At 41.7% G+C, this 16,931-nt stretch overlaps 1 protein-coding gene across 1 annotated transcript in view; it reads left to right on the top strand.

Moving 5' to 3' along the window:
- Nucleotides 1–16,931, top strand: part of CUBN (cubilin) — a 284,343-nt gene that overhangs the window by 252,072 nt on the left and 15,340 nt on the right. The window contains exon 62 of the mRNA XM_082452723.1: nt 10,569–10,777. Coding sequence (XP_082308849.1) covers nt 10,569–10,777 — 209 coding nt within the window. The remainder of the gene's footprint in view (nt 1–10,568; nt 10,778–16,931) is intronic.

The following is a 16,931-nucleotide window of genomic DNA, read 5'->3' as shown; positions in this document are numbered from 1 at the left end:
ATAATGTTTGGTTTTGGTACGGAATATTTGGTGCCTTTAAGTCATCCAGCTAATGTTCAGTAGGTAGTCAGATACAAGACTTAGAAGCTCAGTAGAGAGATCAGGGCTAGAATTTTGGTCTTATTTTACTTAGAGACAATGTAATGTGTAGCACATATACATTTAAAATTATTATATCTTCCTGGTGAATTTGGTGAATTGACTCATGTTATTCTGCAAGGTCTTTTTTTTTTTGCATGAATGTCCACTTTTTCCAATTTAGTATATAGCTTTCCTAGCTTTCTTTCAGTTCATGGTATATTTTTCAATCTCTCCACTTTCAACATTTCTCTACCCCAAAGAATGTATTTGGGTTTTGTTTTGCTTTGTCTTTCAGTTGGAGATTGGACCATGTTACTAATAAAATTACTAACATTATTGGATTTAAATAGACCACCGTATTGTTTTCCGTTTGTTCCATATGTTCTTGTGTTTCTTTAGCCATCTTTGTGTTTTTGCCTTTTCTGAATTAATCAATTATCACTCTCTTTTAAAAATCATTGCTGTCCGGGCGGCGGGCCAGGCGGGCGCAGAGGTCGCCGGTGCTGGGCTGCGCGCGGCCAGGTTCCGGCGCCTCCGCGGAGCGTCGCGGGTCCGGGGAGGGGCGGCCGCGGCCCTGAGGCCTCGAGAACACGGCTAGGCGGCAGTCGTTCGACGGGGAGCTGGCCTGCTGGCAACTAGGGGCCTGCTGGGGTCTCGGTTCCCGGCTGGCCCCGGAGCACGAGGTTGGCGGGCCGGGGACGGCAGCAGGTAGGAGTGAGCCGCTGGTGCGGTGACGAGCAGGGAAGGGAGGACACAGGCTGTTGGCCTGTGAACCTAGGCAAGAAGGAGCAGCCGACACGATCCAGACCACGGCCCGTGGGCCCAGCTCGCTCCTGGGCGGCCGGTCGGTGGAACAGACCCGCAGGTGTGGCTCTTGTCGCTCTAGGACTGGCTTCGGGACAGATCCTGCCGACGAGCCCAGGGCGCCGTCCTCGGTTCCCCGGGAGAGTGGAGTGGAGCCGGGGGGGCGTGTGCGACTCAGCACGGGGGCCACGCACGGCCAGGCTACCGGCAAGGGCGGTGGGGAGCCCGGGGAAGCGGTGGCCTTGGGAGTGTCCTCTGATGGAAGAGCACCTGCAGGCTTATCAGGTAACTCTGGTGCGGAACGCTGGTGTGCTGAGAAGCAGTTCTGTGCGCTTTCCCCCCTGGTGGGGCTCAGCAGTGCTGAGGCAGCAGGCGGGACACAGACGTGTGAGCGGAGACCGTCTGGAGTCCCCAGACTCCGGGGAAGCTGGAGGGGACAGCCAGCCTAGGGAAGAGGGCAGGAGTTGGGGGCCGGTGGCGGTGGGGCAGGAAGGCGCCCAACGGCAGCGTGGCCCGTCTGCGGTGGCAGCAGCCCAGCAGGCGCCCCTCGTCTCAGGGCCCTAATCCTGGCTCCAGCCGGCTGGTCAGGGGAGCTGCAAGGTCTTCTGGGCGAGCAGAGCCCCCAGTCCTGAGCTGCTCTTCGTGGTGTTTGGTCATCTCCCCCCATCCAAGGGGAGAAATCTAGATGAGGATTAAGAATCAGTGCTTTAAAAATGTGGATCTCGTAGCTGAAACCGTGGAACACGTGTTTTCAGCACAAGGTGTTAAAGTGAACGGAAGGATTTAACGCCTTTTCAAGGAGGGTGTCTCCATGTGGGCAGAACTAGAGAATAAATGGGTCTTGAATAAAGAAAACAAAAATAAATAAATAAAAATCATTACTTATATATTCAGTTACTCTTAGTTACTACCTTAGGGATTATAACATTCACCCTTGACTCATTAGAATCTAATTTAAAACTAGTCCTTTTACCCTATCATAATAAATGCAACATTTTAACTCCATTAATCCACTTCCTGTCTTCTGTGCTGTTAATATCAATTATTTAAATTCTACATATGTTTTAAGCATATAAAATGTTTTTATTGTTTCAGTTAGTAATTATGTATATTTACCATTGCTTTTGTTCTTTCTTCCTGAATTTCTATGCTTCCATCTGAGGTCAGTTTATTTCTTTTTGAAGAACTCCCTTTAGTGGTTTTTTTTTTAAATTTATTTATTGCAAATCTTCTAGTAAAAATGTCTTTTGGTTTTTGTTTTTCTGAAAATGGCTTTATTCTGTCTTAAATTTTGTGGGATTTTTTCTCTGAATACAGAATTCTAGTTTGGCAATTATTTCCATTTAGCACTTTAAGATGCTATTTCATTGTCATCTGTGTTCTATCATCTTGGTTAGAAAGTCCTTGTGGAGTACTTTCTGTGCTATCCATACTTGGGACACCCTCACCCTGGTCATTCCATTGTGGAGTGTGGTATGCTACAATGAGCTATCACTCATGTGTGTGTGTGTGTGTGTGTGTGTGTGTATTTTAGCCATTCTGATAGAAATGTAGTAATAGCTCATTATGGTTTTAATTTACATTTCCCTAATGACGAACAATTTTCATGTGTTTTTTTGGTCATATGTATATCCTCTTTGGTGAAATATATGTTCATAATTTTTCCCATTTTTTAAATTGGATTACTTGTTTTTCCACTATTGGGTTTTGAGAGTTCTTCATATATTCTCAATAGTAGTCCTTTTCCAGGTACATGGTCGGCAAATATTTTCTCCCAGTCCATAGCTTGCCTTTTTGTCCTCTTAACAGGGCCTTTCTTAGAACAGAAGTTTTTAATTTTGATGAAGTCCAGCATATCAGTTTCTCCTTTTATGTATAGTGTTTTGATAACAAAGCTAAGAACTCTACCTATCCTGAGGTCTCAAAGATTTTCTACTTCGATTTCTTCTAAAAGTTTTACATTTTTTCATTTATGTTTATGATCCATTTTGAACTAATTTTTGTTCAAGGTCTGAGGTTTAGGTTGGACCTAATTTTTGCTCCTGGATGTCCAATTTCTCTATCACCATTTGTTGAAAGACTATCCTCCCTCCATTGAATTGCTTTTGCATCTTTGTAAATAATCACTTGGACATATTTGTGTGGACATATTTCTGGGTTCTTTATTCTTTTCCATTGATCTGTTTGTCTAACACTCCACGAATATCATACTATCTGGATTACTATAGCTGTATAGTAATAGGTAGATTGATCCTTTCCAGTTTATTCTTCTTTGTCAAGATTGTTTTAACTATTCAAGAGCCTGTGACTTTCTATGTAAATTTTAAAATAAGTTGTTTGTTTTGTTTTGGTTGGTTGGTTTGTTTTTATTAAGACTTTATTTTTTACAGCAGTTTTAGATTTATAGCAAAATCGAGGGGAAGGTACAGAGATTCCCCTTATGCCCTCGCCCCTCACGTGCACAGCCTCCACCATTGACCAACATCCCCACCAGAGTGAGACATTTGTTACAACTGATGATGTGTAGTGAAGCATCATAACCACCCAACAGCCATAGTTTGTGTCACGGTTCACTCCTGGTGTTGTACATTCAATGGATTTGGACAAATGTGTAATGACATGTATCCATCATTATGGTATCGTACAGAGTATTTTCACTGCCCTAAAAATCCTCTGTGCTCTGGCTGTTCATGCCTCCCTCCCTCCCTCCCCCCAACCCCTGGCGACCACTGATTCTTTTACTGTCTCATTAGTTTTGCCTTTTCCAGGATGTCATCTAGTTGGAATTGTACAGTATGTAGCCTTTTCATATTGGCTTCTTTCACTTAGTAATGTGCACTGAGTTGCTTCCATGTCTCTTCATGGCTTGATAGTTCATTTTCTAGCCCTGAATAATATTCTATTGTCTTGACGTACCACAGTTTTAAAATAAGCTTTTTGATGTCAACAGAAAAATCTTGCTGGGGCTTTGGTAGGAACTACAATTAAAGCTGTGCATCATCTGGGAAATAACTGACATCTTCACTAGAATGAGTCTTCCAGTCCGTGAATACATACGTCTCACCATCTATTTAGGTCTTTAATTTCTTTCATTGCTTTGTAATTTTCAGCCCACAAGTTCTGTATACATTTCAGTAAGTGTATACCTAAGTATTTTATTTTCTTTAGAGCAACTGTATTTTTAACTTTGGTTTCCACATGTGCCTTGTTAGTTTATAGAAATGTGATTGATTTTTGTGCCTTTTTCTTCTATCCTGAGTTCTTGCTGAACTCATTTGTTAATCTAGGAATTTTTATGTAGATTCCTTGGGATTTTCTGCATCTGCAGATAGTGGCAATTTTATTCCTTCCTCTCCAGTCTGTGTTTTTTTCTTGTCTATTACAATGGCAAGAGTTTCCAATACTTTGTTGAATAAGAGTGGTGAGAAAAATATCCTTGCCTTGTTCCTAACCTTAGGAGGAAAGCATTTAGTTTTTCACCATTAAGTATCATGTGAGCTGTATGGTTTTTGTAGATGCTCTTTATCAAGTTGAGAAAATTCCCTTTTATTCCTAGTTTGCTGAGAGTTTATGTCATGATGTGTGTTGGATTTTGTCAAATCCTTTTCTTGCATCAGTTGACATGATTATATCATTATATATTGCTTAGTAAGTCATTTTTAAAATTTCAAATTTCAAAGTTGGTGAGAATGATTTTCATGAAACGCCCTAAGACTATTAATGCATACACAGGGTGTTTTCAGTAATACCAAAATAATGCAAAATAAATGAAAAGTTAATTATATAATTTTCCTGATCCTAAGTTCTTTATACATTGCATTGCTCTTTTACTTGTGACTATAGCTACTGATTAACTGCTGAAATTACCTTTCTTTTAGTATTTCAGTTTTATGCTTCCCAAATATTACCAGACTAAGTATACATTCTAAGTTAACTTAGGCTGGGTCTCAAATTAGGATGTCTAAAGTGAGGCAAATTGAGTGAAATTACTCAAAACAAACAGAAAAACATAACTCAGGTTACAAAAACCGTTAAGAATTTTTTTTTCTTGCAGATATAAATACGATACTTAAAAGCTGGTGCATGTTCAAGGTTAGGGAGTAGAGAATAATAACTCCAATGCACTTTTAGCAAAAAAGACAAGACATGTTCATCTGAAGCTTAGTAGAACTTTTTAAATGAATTCACTGCTTTAGGGCAGTTGTCTACTGCAGCTTTGAAAATCACAACAAGATTTACTCAAAGAAAGGATTATGGAACTCCCGTTTCCCTAAGGCACCAGCCTTAAATGCATTTGTGTTCTGTTTCCTGAGCTTCAGTGCTGCTTCCTTCAACTACGTTCAGCTACAGCCTGAAGCCCTAGCTGGCTCACTGGGGAACAGGAAAATGCCTGGAGTCAGGCCGATTGTTATCTGAAAGTACAGCTGGCCAACCACCATCTGCCCAAGCAGTGGTTGTCCAGAGATGGATAGAGATCCTATTCGAAGACCTCCATAAAACGTCAGCCCCCTGTAATGTCAGCTGCAGAAATGTCCGTTCTCAAGATAATTGTTTAGAAATGTATCTGACCCCACTGAAGCCTTCAAGATGTTTTCTCTCACATGATAGAGCTATTTCTTACTATCAGATTTATTCTGGCTTGAGCCTCACTCTGAAGATTCATAATTGGAGGGAGATGATTTAGGATTCAGTTACTGATTTTTAATTAAGGAGACGCTGACCCAGATCTCACTGCTTCCTGTGGGTTTATATTTGCAATATTTCTTCAGCCAAGCATTTGCTTTCTCTGTAGACACAGCTCTTTTGGAGGAAGTGTTTCTTCTTTGGTTAGAGGGTTAGTGTGACATCGGTTCTCTGGCACAGGGACTGGCTTACAGAGTGCTTCTGATACAACTTGACTGATGAGGAAGGTGCTGATGGACGGGAGTTGGCTGGATGGTAGAAAAATGTGTAGTAACAGGGAGATGATGGATTTGTGATGCTAAGAAGCACGTCAACGTGAAGGTCACAGGCTGGCTCCAGAAAAGGAATTTTAAAATAGCAACATAGTCAACACATATAAGAAACGATTTCATAGTCGTAGAGTTCTCCCTTTTCCTTCCCTTGTATCCTGCTGTTGTTGAAATATAGAAATAGTAATGTGGCAATAGCACTTTTTGGTAAAGAACCCTTCTTTTGCTAATAATTCATCTTTATAGCCCCCCAGACATATGTATACATTTCCATTTTGCCTTAGGAGGGGCAGAAGCACAGAGCAGTTACCCTATGTTTAAATATTAAAGTGGGAGAATAGGAGCAATTATAACCAGTTCCTGTACCACACGAAGCCCAAAAGATGTTCACTCATGCAATGTTGTGTTTACTTCAATTATTTGACTATTTATTCATATTATATTTATTCATTTAATATTATTCTTATAGAATATGAGTTGTATAATTCACTCATATAATGCTATATTTACTTTAGTTATTTGACTATTTTAGCCAGGATTATCTGATAATTTTAGTTCTCCATTTTTTTTTTTTTACTCTGTATGTATATTTTATGAATTCATCAATGTGCTCTATTATAGTTTGATAATTCAAAAAAGCTATTTTTGTATTTGTCCGCTATTGCCACAATAATGCTGTATAACAAACGATCCAAAATGCAGTGGCTTATACCTGGAATATTATTTTTATCACTTATGGGTCAGCAGGCCAGTTTGCCTGCCTGTTCCAGGATGCAGGTTGACTGTGCTTGGCCTACAGTACAGCCTGGGGTCAGGTCTGCTCTCCACGCAGGTACCCAGGGTGTGAGCTCTTGGTGGATCACAGGAGGACAAAACTCCAAGCCAAAAAACATAAGCACAGGGCTTCCCTGGTGGCGCACTGGTTGAGAATCTGCCTGCCAATGCAGGGGACATGGGTTCAAGCCCTGGTCTGGGAAGATCCCACATGCCGCGGGGCAGCTGGGCCCGTGAGCCACAACTACTGAGCCTGCACGACTGGAGCCTGTGCTCCACAACAAGAGAGGCCGCGACAGTGAGAGGCCCGCGCACCGCGATGAAGAGTGGCCCCCACTTGCCACAACTAGAGAAAGCCCTCGCACAGAAACGAAGACCCAACACAGCCAAAAATAAATAAGTAAATAAATAAATTAATTTAAAAAAAAAACATAAGCACATTTAAGGCCTCTTCCTACTCCATGACCATTAATATTCCATTGTCTCAAGCAAGTCATATGGTGAAACCTAACATCAAGTGACAGAAAATATACAGTTAAGTCCCCTACATAGGAATGAGCTCTGTTCCGAGAATGCATTCGTAAGTCCAATTTGTTTGTAAGTCCAACAAAGTTAGCCTAGGTACCCAACTAACACAATCAGCTATATAGTACTGTGCTGTAATAGGTTTATAATACTTTTCACACAAATAATACATAAAAAACAAACACAAAAAATGAAACATCTTTAATCTTACAGTACAGTCCCTTGAAAAGTACAGTAGTACAGTACAACAGCTGGCGTCCAGGGGCTGGCATTGAGTGAACAGGCAAGAAGAATTACTGACTGGAGGAGGGAGGGGAGGTGGGAGATGGTAGAGCTGAAGTATCGCAGCAATAGGAGATGGAGGGCAAGCTGCAATTTCACTCACACCTGATGTTGATGGAATGCATGTTCGCATCTTTGAAAGTTCGCAACTTGAAGGTTCGTATGTAGGGGACTTACTGTACTCTGTCCATTCTAGGGCCCTGCAAAGAGAGATTCTGAAAAGTTAGGAATCATGCAGTCTCCCACTCAGTCTATGCCAGTGCACACCAGCGATCTGCGGATCCTTGCTCTGGGTTTCCGGAAGGGAGGGTATCTGTGTCTTAGGGCATTAGTAGCAATAGTAGCAATAATAGCTGCAGCAGTAGTCTTGTCTAATAAGTGTGTATAATGGCACTCTCGGTGCCCAGTACAGTTGTCATTCTGCACTTATTAACTTATTAGCAACAATTAATAAGCAAGTGGTGATAAAATATATAGCTTGAATTTTTAAAAATAGCATTTAGTTTTTGCAGCTGATGCGTTAGTAGAATAAAGCCCAGCGGTCTGGTTTTCCTACATGCAGACCTCCAGCTCTGCACTGCCCCTTGCCTCCGCCAGCCTGGACCACAGCGGTGTCCTTGGGCCTGGCTTCATCTCCTCCAGTCCCTCCCTTATGTGTAAACGTGACCACCAGATGCATCTCTAGGTCAGACTTGACGAGAAAGTGCATTCATTCTGACCCTACCACTCCTCTGATCAAAAACCTTTCTAGTGGATCCCTATTATCTGGAGAATAAAGTCTAAAGGTCAAATTCTATACATGTAAATTCTTGTCCACTTAACCTTTGGTTACGAGGTCTTTCAACTTGCACTTGCCAATACCAGGCAAGTCTACATGGTCTTGTCCTATTTATCCTTTAAGATGCAGATCAACTGTCACCTCTGCCTTGAACATTCTAGATCCTCTTAGCCTGAAGTAATAATCTCCCCTTCTTGCAAAACTCACAAGACTTTTACTGCCTCTTTTGTGGCACCCATCATTTTCTAAATTGTATCATTATTGTTGATTTATGACTTACCACTGCTCTTGGACTACCATTCATCTTCTCCCATCTCAGTACTAAATATAAAAATAGATAACTAGTAAGAACCTACTGTATAGCACAGAGAACTCTACTCAATACTTGCTAATGACCTATATTGGAACAGAATCTAAAAAAGAGTGGATATGTGAATATGTATAACTGATTCACTTTGCTGTACAGCAGAAACTAACACAACATTGTAAATCAACTATACTCCAATAAAAATTAATTTAAAAAATACTAAATATATTTCCTTAGCAATATTTAATAAACAATTTTCTCAATTCATTAATACCCTGAGTAATTGTTCTTCCCTGCTAGGCATGTCAATAAGCTTAAGTGGTTGCCTTAGGTAACAATCAGTCTACACTGGAGTGAAAACTGTGCAAACCCCACTTCCTTCTTCATTTTGCAGGCCTGTTTCATAGGAGCAGAGTGATTAGCATTGCTTTGGTTTCATAATAATTTTATTCTAGATGCCATCTATGGATATATCAGGGACTGGGCCTTTGGAAGCATTTCAACTCCAGGAAACATCGGACTGTGCAAATACTCTGTAGTTTTACTTGACTTAGAAGCTATGACAGGGTAGCCTGACCTCCTAAATAAGGCACCTATCCTGGAAAACGCTCTGCGCATTTGATATCCTTTGCATCCGAGGTCGGCAGCCATTGTTTGCCTTTCCTGCCAAGAGCGAAGTCCTGAATCTTAGCGCCCCCTAATGTTGAAAGCAACCCTTTCACTTTTAACAGATCAAATAAATGGAATGAGACTGTCAGTGAATTTGACTGCGGAACTTGTAATGATTCACATTTGTGTAGAATGCAAGCTTTATGAAAACTCTTTTGAATACCTATTTCATCTCTATTCCTACCAGGGCTGTTCTGAGCTTAATTCATCCTCATGTGTTTCTTCCGAAATTGTCAGTAAAGTTTTTCTTCCTTTCCAAGGCATCACCTTAGGCTGTGGAGTGGAAGAAACTAAATCCCGTGCTCTGAGGAGTTTGTGCCATATTTTTTTTCGTAGTTGAGTATTAAGAGTATTCTTTATCTCTGTCTTGTAGTTTTATTCTGAATTTCAGAGTTTTCATTTCAAAGTAGATATTTTTCTTCAATAAAGTTCCTCTTCTTCAGCTTCCCCTTATGTTTGGAAAAGAAAAAATTCACATATAGAGTACAGTTCAATATAAAGTGGATTGTAGTGTTATATGCCTCTCAGCCTCTTTCTACCAGATTATTTAAATAAAAGATTTGTTGAGAGCCAGTTTTCTTGAGATGTTGGGTAAAGTCTTCTTAAATTCAGTTTTCAGTCTGATAGTGTTCATAAAAGCAGAACATAAAGGTGAAACGGGTTCACAGTTTCCATCAGTTTTGTTATGCAAAATACTTTATTTTGTATAAAATTGGATTTTTCAAGGATAGAAAAAGCTCCAATAAATCACATCAAGAGTTCTAAAAATGCACATAGAACCCCATCTGTTTACCCACTTTTCTAGGCAACTAGATGTGAGCTGGTAGAGACTGATGGATTGCTGGTTGAAGAGGAAATAATAGCGAAGAAACTAAGGTGAGGGGCAGCCATGGTTGCATAAGCTCAGTGGAGCCCAGTGAGCAGTCTCATAATGTTCTTCAAAGTGTGTTGGGCTTCCCTGGTGGCGCAGTGGTTGAGAGTCCGCCTGCCAGTGCAGGGGACACGGGTTCGAGCCCTGGTCTGGGAAGATCCCACATGCCGCGGAGCAACTAAGCCCGTGAGCCACAATTACTGAGCCTGCGAGTCTGGAGCCTGTGCTCCGCAACAAGAGAGGCCGCGATAGTGAGAGGCCTGTGCACCGCGATGAAGAGTGGCCCCCGCTTGCCACAACTGCAGAAAGCCCTCGCACAGAAACAAAGACCCAACACAGCCAAAAATAAATAAATTTTAAAAAATCCACCTTCCTGATGAGGTAGATTAAGCAATGTTTATTAAAAAAAAAAAAGTGTGACAGAAAAAAGAAACGATATGATTTTTAAAAACCCTCCACATAAAATTTCAGTTCCATTCTCTTTGCTCTGCATCGTGATGTGTCTTTTTTTTTTTTTTAACACAGGGCCTCAGCAAGGATGTGGTGGTCATCTGACAGGTTCAGATCATACCTTTGCCTCTCCTGATTCTGATTCGAATGGCAGATACGACAAGAATTTAAACTGCATATGGTTCATGACTGCCCCTGTAAACAAGCTAATTAGACTCACCTTCAACACATTCGCTCTGGAGGCAGCAACCAGTTTGCAAAGATGCATTTATGATTACGTCAAGGTAAGGCTATTATGTTTCTTAACAGAGTCTTCTAATACAGACCTCTTCGTGGTGTATTCCAGTTTATACCACACAGGAAGTCCTGGAAGTTGTGAGTGCTGCTAATTTTTAAAATGACCTTTTCTTCAATGATATAACGTATCATATTGCAGATGCTCTTTCTTCACATCAAAATAATCTTTAATACAAATGACTCAAAATTTTTGTGCAGCTTCTAACATTAGCTTTAAGATTTACTGTTCCTCCAAGCCTTGTCAAGAGATGATCTATAGGAAGATGGGTTGTGTGGAAAGAGATACTCAAAGGGTCTTTGGCAAAGTCTAAAATAAATGACAGTGTCTGTATGCAAATCATCACTCCTTACTTTATTTTCAAAGTTTGTATATTTACTTATATTACTTTTAGATGTGAAAAATATCTTAGTTCTGAAGTCCCATTAGAAGTAAATCAAGAAAATTTTCAATTTTTAAATGACTCTTTAATATTAAATCATTGTATCTGTCAGGCTATATGCATTCAGATTAAAAGTGCTAAGTGACATCAATCAACGTAGACTACTACACTCTTGGGGGAAAACATCAAGGAAAGCAGTATTTCCGCTCACAAGGAGCTTAAACTTGATTGCAGAATTAAGGGATGACACACGCAAATCAGCACTAGGTAGTTCAGGAGAGTCAGTATTCAAGTGCATTGGACATAAGCTTGAAGCCACGTGCAAGTTTAAAAGGGAGGATAATTCATGATGATCTGCTGTGAACAAGAAAGACTTCATAGAATGAGCAGACACTTATTCAAGTTGGGAGAGAGGGCATTCTAAGCAAGGCAAACGTACAAAAAAGCCATTGAAGTTGAAAGAGTGAAGAGGCTGGCTTTATCAGAGCAGAATATTGTTAAAGAGGAACAAGAAATAAGACTGCCTAAGTGGAGAAATATCCAGATTGCAAAGGATCTTGAAAGTCAAGCTAATGGCATTTAGATTTTAGGCAGTTGGAAATAAGGAGTGATTGCAGGTTTTCCGATGAGTGGTAAGTTGAGAGCAGTATGTAAGAAAGATGACTCTGAAATCAGCATTCTGGGTGGGTGGCCAGGGGAGACTCTGGAGTTAAGACCCCAGAAAGAAGTTACCGTTAGGTAAGAAGGGTACAGAGACGGTGCAGATGACAACCTTGGTGTGAGAGAAACTTTTAAGTTCAAAAGTTATCTTAAATTTTACAGAAATTGGTTTTAAAAGAAAGAGAAGGAAAAGTCATAGACAAAATACACATTTGAGCACTTCATTACATATAGACTGTCTTACATTTTCACTGTGAAAAGAGCCAAGCTGGGAAGACCAAAAGAATGTCAGTACTGGGACTTCCCTGGCGGGCGGTCCAGTGGTGAGGATTCCACCCTTCCACTGCAGGGGGCACGGGTTCCATCCCTGGTCGGGGCCTGAGAATGTTAGTACTCTTAGGAGGAGGCCATGGGTTTGTAAGTATTGGTTCAGTCTGGGTGACAGCAGAGCAGACAAGTGAAATTTCCCGGGGGCAGAGAATGGGAGGAGCTCCAGCAAGAAGACAGCAGCACAGACAGGAGGCAGCAAAAGAGCATTTCTTATGTCAGGAGAGAGATGCTCTCTTTGCGAGAGGCTGCGTGGCGCTAGAAAGCCTGGCTCCCGCTCAACTCCAGGAAAGGTACAGCGTGAGGCAGGCAGGAGGAGAAACAGACGCGTCATGGGAGAAGTGGACAGACCAGGAATAATGCAGTTATCACGGAAGGCAAGGGAGAAAAGTCTTTACCAAGGATGGACGGTCAGTGCTATTAAATTGTAAATGAGAAGCCAAGAAAGGTGAAGATAAAGAAGAAACTCATTAGATAGGATGACAACCATTTAAATAAAGTATTGGCACAGAAGCCAGATCAGAGGGAGTTCATGGAAGACTACAGATAACAAGAAATGTCAGTTCGGGTTGCATTCTTCTTGTCTGAAATGAGACCAAAGGGGCCAGAGCAGCAGTGAGCTGAGGTTCAAGACTATTTGAGCACTCCCCTGGTTTTACAGGAGAGCAACAGGCTTTTGAGGCAGATCATATGGACTCAGACCCAGCTTTGCCACCTGACAAGCTTCTCTGTCTCCCTGATTCCTCATCACTTCATCTACTGGACAAACAAACAAAAAGTCACATGACCGCACCTGTCTCGCAAGGCTGTTTTCAGCATAACCAGTATTCAGCACTGTGCCTGACATGTAATTTGTCAATAAATTTCTTTCCTTTTTCCCCCCTTTGGGTAATTCCAGATGGGTATGAGGGCTATAGAATCTCCTTTTTAAAAAATATGATGAATACCTAAGTTAGATATACATTATTATAAATATAAATTCATATGGGAAGTTTAGAATAGGGTCCTGCCAGGAGGAGGGCTGATTGGATTTATTTTCAAGATCCATTTCTATGTGTGATTTGATAATAGAATCAAAAGAGCTATTGGGAGTTCCCTGGCAGTCCAGTGGTTCAGACTCTACGCTGTCACTGCTGAGGGCCCGGGTTTGATCCCTGATGGGGGAACTAACTAAAATCCCACAAGCCACATCAGGTGGCCAAAAAACATTAAAAAAATAAATAAAAGAACCATTAATTTTCTAAATGTCCTCAAGCTATTTAGGATAGACATAGCAATATTGAAAACAAGGAGTTATCCTCTAGCTTCAATATAAAATGTCCTTTTTTTTAAAAAGAAAGTGTGTTCAGATCTACTTTTGTTTTCCTTTTTGGGAAAGCAGTTTCCCTCAGTTGGCAAGTTCTCCAGCTTATACTAAACTGGCAGATCACCGAGCAGTTCTTGGAATGTGAGGCTGGGAGGTACCTTTATTAAAGAGATTCTCTGTGATAAATGGGACAGTTGACTCATTTGAGACTGTTTCTTAGAGATTATAATCAAATCACTTTTTAGAAAAGTTAATTTAATTCTGTAGGTAGATATACAGGTGAAAACATGCCAAGTCCATTATTCATTTGTAATTGTATCATTATTGTTTTTGAAAGGGTTGACTTGGAAAGCTGTTAAGATAACTGCAGTAGGGAAACTCCCTGGTGGTCCAGTGGTTAGGACTCAGTGCTCTCACTGCTGAGAGCCTGGGTGCAATCCTTGGTCAGGGAACTAAGATCCCACAAGCCGCGCAGTGTGTCCAAAAAAAAAAAAACCGAAAAACAAAAACAAAAAACAACAACAAAAAGATAAACGCAGTAAATAGGGAATTGTGTATTTCACTGAGCAACTGCTGTTGAAATTGACATCACATCCAGTCCATGAAGAGTCACGTGACATGATTATATGCCAGGCATTGTGAGGTAAGTTTCCTCACGGAGCTGTAAGTGGATGAGACTGACAACATGACAAAGCCAATAAACGTGAACGACACAGAAAAGTAGAGCAAAAGAGGGTATGAGTGATGTTACTCTGGGGTTCAGAACGGCTTACTGGATGGGACGGCTGAGCTGGATTTCAGAGGAACAGCACAAAAGCATGCTTCCCATGGGGTGGGAGACTGGCCACCAAAGAGAAGGGGGTAAGGAGGGGCGTGAGCTGCCTGGTGTATTCCCAGCAGTTTAGTCACTCCTCCGTGGAGCACAGTGAGTGAAACAGCATTGGGGGCTCCGGACCAGGACCGTAACCGACGCTGCTCTGCCAGCAAACGTGGGAACTGGCGGAAAGGAGGCGGCTCCTTCCTAACACTGCCCAGCTTCTTCTCAATGCAATCAGTGCCCCTTGGAATAGCCAGTATTTTCTAATGATTCTTTGACCATCTGAAGTGAAAGGTCATCTATGCCATAGCCTAGCCATATACATAATTTCAATTTATAATTATGCTAAATACAGTGAAAAGGAGAAATAAAAGGAAAACCTAGAGAATAGTGTGTATTTCAATATGTAAATGCTCTGATACAGCTACACTAGGTCACTAGATAAAGTAATCAGATTCTTCTAATATGCGGACTTGCGACAATGCACAGGCATACGTTTAAAGCGATGTGGGGAAGCTCTGTTTGCAACTTAAATGCCAGTAGCAGCGCCCATCCACAACATGAAGTTCCAGAATGGTGGAAGACTCAAGTCAAATGGTTCTAAACAGAACAAACTACAGACTTCCCTCAACTTATGCAATAATTGCCTTCTTGGAAATTTGATACATACTAAAACTGTGCAAAATATTTTTGTGTTTATATACAGAATGGGCTTAGGACCTGGGATAAAGAACTTTAAACAGTTTTATTACACACATGTCTGGTGGGACATTCATAGGTATGTAGGACCTAGAATAAATCTTCACTTTGCAGATGTGTCCTGAATTTTGATGGGATTCCGCAGTGTGGCTTCTAAATGCTGAGTGCCAGCTATAGCCTCAAACTATTGTGACGAGCCCAGAACACCACACTTATGCAAAACACTCCCTAGGGGATGGTACTGTTCCCATGGAAAACCTCTGTCTTAACCCACTGGGCTTAACCATTCAGTCTGTGATCAGCCATGGGAGGAGGGGCTGTCCATCTCTGGGGGGAGGTCAGCAGTTATGGAGGCGTCAGATCCCTATCCTTATGAGGTAGTACCTACTGTTCATTCATAAATTCCATAAATGTTCATTTGAGCACCTACTATATGCCAGGCACTGGAAAAGAGCATTGAGATTACATAATAATCATATTAATAATATTAATGATTTTACACGATAATACTACTTTTTATTGTTATATAAAAATTCCTGCAGTTAGAGGTGATTCTCGTCATTGCGCCTTAGTGGAGCTTCCTGAGATCACTGGCACCAATAAAACATTCTCCCCAAAAGTTTCTGTAAAGGATCAGAGTTCAACCCCAAACCTAAAAAATCACTCTCTACTCTCGTTCTCATCCCCAGTTATACCCCGGCCTGTTGTCCAGCAGACCCTGTCAGAAGTCCCACAGTGCAATCAGAGAATTCATGAAGACACTCTGAGATGCAATGTAGAGATGCTTCAAATAAGACTATCAAAATTCTCCCGTTATCACATTCCCAGGGAAATGTTAAACGATAAAGTCCTAAGGAAACTAATGTCTAAAATTATGGAGTTAAATTTTTTAAAATTAATTAATTAATTAATTAATTAATTTATTTATTTGGCTGTGTTGGGTCTTCATTTCTGTGCGAGGGCTTTCTCTAGTTGCAGCGAGCGGGGGCCACTGTTCATTGCGGTGTGCGGGCCTCTCACTGTCGTGGCCTCTCTTGTTGCGGAACACAGGCTCCAGACGTGCAGGCTCAGTAGTTGTGGCTCACGGGCCCAGCCGCTCCGCGGCATGTGGGATCTTCCCAGACCAGGGCTCGAACCCGTGTCCCCTGCATTGGCAGGCAGATTCTCAACCACTGCGCCACCAGGGAAGCCCGGGAGTTAAATTTAAAAAGAATTAAAGCCCAATATCAAAGCCTATTGCCTTCATGCATTAAAAGTTCATAGAAATTAAAATCCCAAAATGTCCTTCCCTACTTTCTTTAGCTGCTCCAATCGATGGCTGAGCAAAGGGCAGGATCTGGCAGAAGGTGTAGTCAGAGGCTCTCTTCCACTAGATTATTTGTGCAATTCCTTCCGGGCCTTAACTAGATTCTAATATGTGCCACTGTTAAAGAGGTTTAAAAGCCGAGCAAACACAAAATTCCTCTCAGCACTTATCTGCATCCACAAGACTTAAGACTTAGGATGTAATTCCAGCCCCAGGCCCAAAGCCGTCATGGCAGCAATGTGTGCTCGCGGAAGGCACCACGCAGCTGCTGGAGATGGTGCCATCCTGGCGCCGTTTACCTCCTAGCGCGTGTAGGATTCCGTGTCAGCAGCGTTGCTCAGGGCTCCTCCTGCCACTCTCTGTAGAGCCACCCTGCGCAAGTTCATGGTGGAGGCGTCAGGGATGGGAGAGCAGGGGGAGAAAATCTTGGCCTCGGTTACATGGGAGGCCAGAAGCCTCCATCAGCTGTCCTAGTTCAGCTCCATTAGGAGAAATTTTACGGTAGCAGTGAGTGAACTAATGCAAACGCCAGCTCGAGGCCGGGCATGTAGGAAATTTCCTTATATCGTACGGACCAGTCATCTATTTAAAACCCAAATCAGATCTTACAACTCACGTAGGAGAAGATACAAAGTCCTTCGCCTGA

The sequence above is a fragment of the Balaenoptera physalus genome (assembly GCF_965194825.1).
Source record: "Balaenoptera physalus genome assembly, chromosome: 2".
NCBI lineage: Eukaryota > Metazoa > Chordata > Mammalia > Artiodactyla > Balaenopteridae > Balaenoptera > Balaenoptera physalus.
The sequence above is the reverse complement of the archived record's forward strand: the minus strand, read 5'-3'. Positions and strand labels throughout refer to the sequence as shown.